The 4,529-nt window shown below is 36.7% G+C and overlaps 1 protein-coding gene across 1 annotated transcript; it reads right to left on the bottom strand.

The window, feature by feature from the left end:
- Positions 1–3,072: 3,072 nt before the first annotated feature.
- Positions 3,073–3,833, bottom strand: LOC142632608 (uncharacterized). The gene is made up of 3 exons (XM_075806983.1): positions 3,691–3,833; positions 3,440–3,536; positions 3,073–3,177 (listed from the first exon to the last, which is right to left on the bottom strand). The coding sequence occupies exons 1-3, from the start codon at positions 3,831–3,833 to the stop codon at positions 3,073–3,075; spliced, it is 345 nt and encodes a 114-aa protein (XP_075663098.1).
- Positions 3,834–4,529: the final 696 nt, after the last annotated feature.

Raw genomic sequence — 4,529 nt, 5'->3', positions numbered from 1 at the left:
GACTGACATAAAGGTATCAAATGCGCCATTACAGAGTGGCCTAGAGGTGATAACGGAAGCTTATGGGTATTTCACCGATATTTCCTTCGACATGTTGCTAGCAACTTCAACACACACTTTGATGACCCGACTCTAAAGGCATTGGCCTTGAAAGCTGGATATGCGACTCATGAAGCTAAATTTGAGTCCATAATGCAAACCATTAAGGAAGTCGAGATTAATGCATTGAGGAGTGTAGACCCTGATGATCCCCATCTTGCATGCTATATGCCATACACATATCTAATGAGTGAGGATGTGGACAAATGGACCCAGTCACATGATGGTGGAAGACGTTATGAGGCAATGACAACCAATATCTCTGAGTGCTTTAATGGGGTACTTAAATGTGCTCGCGGTTTGCCCATTGCTGCAATGGTTGAGTTCACTTGGTGCAAACTTGTTGCATATTTCCATGATTGACATAAAGAAATTACTTTTGATCGCTCTCAAGGTAAGGTGTGGAGTGATTATGCAATGGGGATCTATACAAAAAATGTGCAGAAAACTTCAGGACACACTCTGAGGAAATTTAATCATGAAACTGATGCATATCAAGTGGTTACCCCGTACAACGACCATAGAGGTGGAGGGGGAAACCACAGTCATGAAGTGCGCGTATTTTTTAGAACATGTGGTTGTGGAAAGTGGCAAAACATTAAGATCCCTTGTTCACATGCACTTAAAATTTTGCAGTAATTGCATCTCGATGCGACCAGCTATATTGACCCATGTTATAGTTTGGACAACGCCATTCACACATATTCACATCAATTTGTGGTGCTAAAGTCAAAGTCATTGTGGAGGGACGTTCGCAGACCATGATGGGTGCCTGACCCAAGTCTGTTGCGGGCCAAAGGTCGTCTTATGAAGTCAAGTATAAGGAATGAAATGAATGGGGTACGGGGAAAACGGGGAAGCCGGAGGGAAGATTTGGACTTAAGGGAGATTCAACTGAGGCAACGATGCGGAGTGTGTCATGAAGAGGGGCATAATCGTAGAAGATGTCCCAATTCCCGTGGTGCTTCGACAAGCAGTTCCCGTGGGGCTTCAACATGCAGTAGTGCTACAAACTAGGCAACTGCTGTCGCTGTTTTGATATAATATGCTAAGAACTTCATTTGCTTTTTGTTCTTTTCATTTAGGAACTAACAACTATATTTTAATGTTTTTCAGGCGAGCGGAGACTCGATTTGGAATGGCATTGTATGTGGGAATTGTGGTTATCTTCGGTATGGACAAGTGCTAGGCGACTATGTTGACCATGTTGTATTAGTATGGACAATTGTTAGGCGACTATGTAGACTATGTTGTATCGACTTAGTTGTTATTTTGTTTATTGCTGAATGTTGTTGTAATTGAACTAGTAGCTATCCATTGTACTCGTTACATTAGTTGCGTTGTGCAGCTTTTGCCTATAATGCCAACAATGATAGTACTTTGGATGTGGGATGGCAAGTTCAACCGTAGGGGCCTTGTTTGAAGCAATGATAGTTAGTAATCAGATTGTGTGTCAGACGTACTGTGGTTAAATCTGTATGGTCTGTAGCTAAAAGGGCAACTATAGTGCTCATGAACAGTAACTGTTTTAATCCAGTTTCTTGCATCTGATGTACTCTCCCTTTGACTGGTATAATATATATATATATATATATATATATATATATTATGCTTGTATACTACTGCCCATGTGATGTGTTCTAGATCTGGTTTACAGTTTCAGGGGAAGAAAAAAAAATTCTGGTTTACTACCGCAGGGGAAAGGGGTAAAAAAAAAAAAAAAAAAAAAACCCAGTGGAAATCGAGTTTGTAAAACTCGATTTCCATTTGGATGGCACATTCGTAAATAATCTGCCAGCATTTTAATTAAAAAAAATACTGCTAGTACAAATCGAGTTTCAAATGGTCCGTTTGGATAGAACTTATTTTGCTGAAACTGAAAACTGAAAACTGAAAACACTGTAGCAAAATAATTTTTAAATATATGAATAGTTTTGTGGGACCCATTTTTAATGAAAAAGTTGTTAAAAAGTGAAATTTGTGGGACTCATGAACAGTACATTTGTGCACTGTTCATGGCTGAAAAGTCAAAATAAGCTGCTGGGTAAAAAAAAAAAAAAAAAAAGCAAAAACGTAGACGCACAAACGGCGGATCCAAACGCCCTCAAAGGCTCGATTTATGCTAGACTTATTTACCAAAAAGCCACTGCAATGGAAATCGAGTTTCAGAGATTCGATTTTCAATGAGAATTTTTCTAGTGGCAATTGGCCATAAATATTTTTGAACTCTAGGCCTGGCGTACTTGCTGCTAGTGAACTCGAGTACTGAATGGAAATCGACTGTCTAATACTCGAGTTCCACTAGATTTTTTTCCAATTTAACTAAACGGAAATTGAGTGTCTAATACTTGAGTTCTACTGGATTTTTTTTTTCCTTTTTTTTTTTGCAATTTCAGAATTCTATTTGAAACTATCAAAACTCTGAAATACCTATCTATCTTAAACTTTCAATGTTTAATTTGAAACTTCTGGAATTAATTAGTTTAGTTTAAAAATTTTGAAACCAAACCACCTTTAATCATAGGATTTAAAATACAATTTATAAAAAATAAAATAAAACCAACCAAACTACCTAGACAATTGGGACATGCATATAACCTGGCAGATCACACAAGCTTAGAAACTAGAATAACAAGTATGAATAACGGTACATATTGTACATATTGAAACACTGAGCCCCCAACACATGAGAACAGACACATAAGACCTGATGTGTAAGTGTGCAATCATTAATAATAGTCTACACAAGTAGAAAGCATTTATCTAATGGCATTGCTTTCAAGCCTTGGAAAAATCTTACACTCCGGCAAGCTCACCTCACTACACTTTTATGTCTTTTGCTGCAACATAATTAAGTGCCAAAATTTTATAAATAATCAAAAGGAGTCAGCTACTATAAATTTACAAAATTTTATACATAGATGGCTAGTTCATGTTGGACTACTAGAAGTATCAATTTCTCCTATATTTGTTTTAAATAGCATGCTTGTCCATTTTTAGTGTTTCTCCTCGCCGACCCCACTCAATAGTTGGAACTACTTCATTTATGTCATAGCCACTTGTCCTGGTAACTGTCATCTGCATACAATAAAAAAAGGACGCATAAATGCACATGTCCCAACAATATCAGTTTCTGAAACAATATATCATGCACAAACCACTTCAAATTTGCTTATAAATAATCATGTTGTAAATGGGGTGCCAAATCAACGAGGTCACAAAATTTGACACTATGATTGCTGGTTACATATCAATGGCAATGACAAGCAATGCCTCCAGTGTGCGACTAAAAAACTGTACCTTTAAGCCAACAAGAGAAAGCAAAACAATACTATCTTACCATTCTGCCATTGGGAGTGCTTAATGGGCATGCAGATGAGAATTCAAAACCAGTACGAGGAAGTATAACAGGTTGTTCTCCAATAACTCCTATCCCCCTGAAATGAAGGGAGAAGGATCAAAATTTAGTACTTTTTTTCTCTCTAAGGAATGCAGCCCATATGAAGTAATAGGACCAGTTAAAAAATAAAATAAAAAATTATCTAGGAAGACTTTAGAGATGGACAGTAAAGATTAGAATAATTTACTCACCAGACATTCTCAATTTTTTCATTGGCATCAGTAATAATCCAATGTCTTCTGAGAAGTTGAACGGGGCGGTCTGAATTATTGGTAATTCTTATTCTATATGCAAAGAAGTATTGGCCCCTTGAAGGTTGACTACGGCCCTCCATGTAAACACTTGACTTGAACCTTGATCCCCTGAAAAAGATAGATTTAATTTTAGATCTACCAATAATTGTACAGTTTTTAAAATGACTGTTATATTTGTCTATGCTATACCAATCAGAAAGATAACCTAGGAACACTTGAATGTCCAAATACCAAAGGCCATTCCTTTTCTTTTTCTGCCGGCATTCAGGGGCACATATCTATCAAAACACCAAAATGGAGGAGGGCTTGATAAATATAAATATGTAGTTACAAAATTAACTTTCTTACGGAATATTAAATGGACATAAAGAAAAGACCAAAGAGAAACCATATGAAAACTGGAAAAAAAAAAGTAGGCAAAATTGAAATTGACTAACTAAACTTTGAGCAAAAAGAAATTAAAAAAAAAAAAATTAAGTTCTTAACATACCAAGGTTGTTGCATCACTTGAACATTTTAAAAGAGCGTGTGGTGCAATTTTCCTTTAGCTCATCGCGAAATTTAGCTGCATCCTGCAATAGAGAAGTTCTCAAAAAAGAAATAAAAAAAATCATTGCGAAATTCATAGATGGGAGAGCCTAAGATGGATCTGCGTCATACTTCAATGAAGGGTCAAACTGAACATAGGGCAGAAACAAGACGTGTCTAGACCTACATGTGAATTGTGAATGGCCTTAATAGTCTCTAATAAGAAACACATCACATACACAATGATG

Source organism: Castanea sativa, chromosome 4, assembly GCF_040712315.1.
Source record: "Castanea sativa cultivar Marrone di Chiusa Pesio chromosome 4, ASM4071231v1".
NCBI classification, from domain to species: Eukaryota; Viridiplantae; Streptophyta; class Magnoliopsida; order Fagales; family Fagaceae; genus Castanea; species Castanea sativa.
This window is presented reverse-complemented; position numbering and strand designations above follow the sequence as displayed.

What these genes read in the sequence shown, in the direction of transcription:
- LOC142632608 (XM_075806983.1), bottom strand. Translation starts at nt 3,833, where the DNA reads ATGGAGGGCCGTAGTCAACCTTCAAGGGGCCAATACTTCTTTGCATAT. An exon ending in GAAAAAATTGAGAATGTCTG is followed by an intron (nt 3,537 to 3,690) that starts GTGAGTAAATTA and finishes CCTTCATTTCAG; the next exon opens with GGGGATAGGAGTTATTGGAG. An exon ending in GCACTCCCAATGGCAGAATG is followed by an intron (nt 3,178 to 3,439) that starts GTAAGATAGTAT and finishes TATTGTATGCAG; the next exon opens with ATGACAGTTACCAGGACAAG.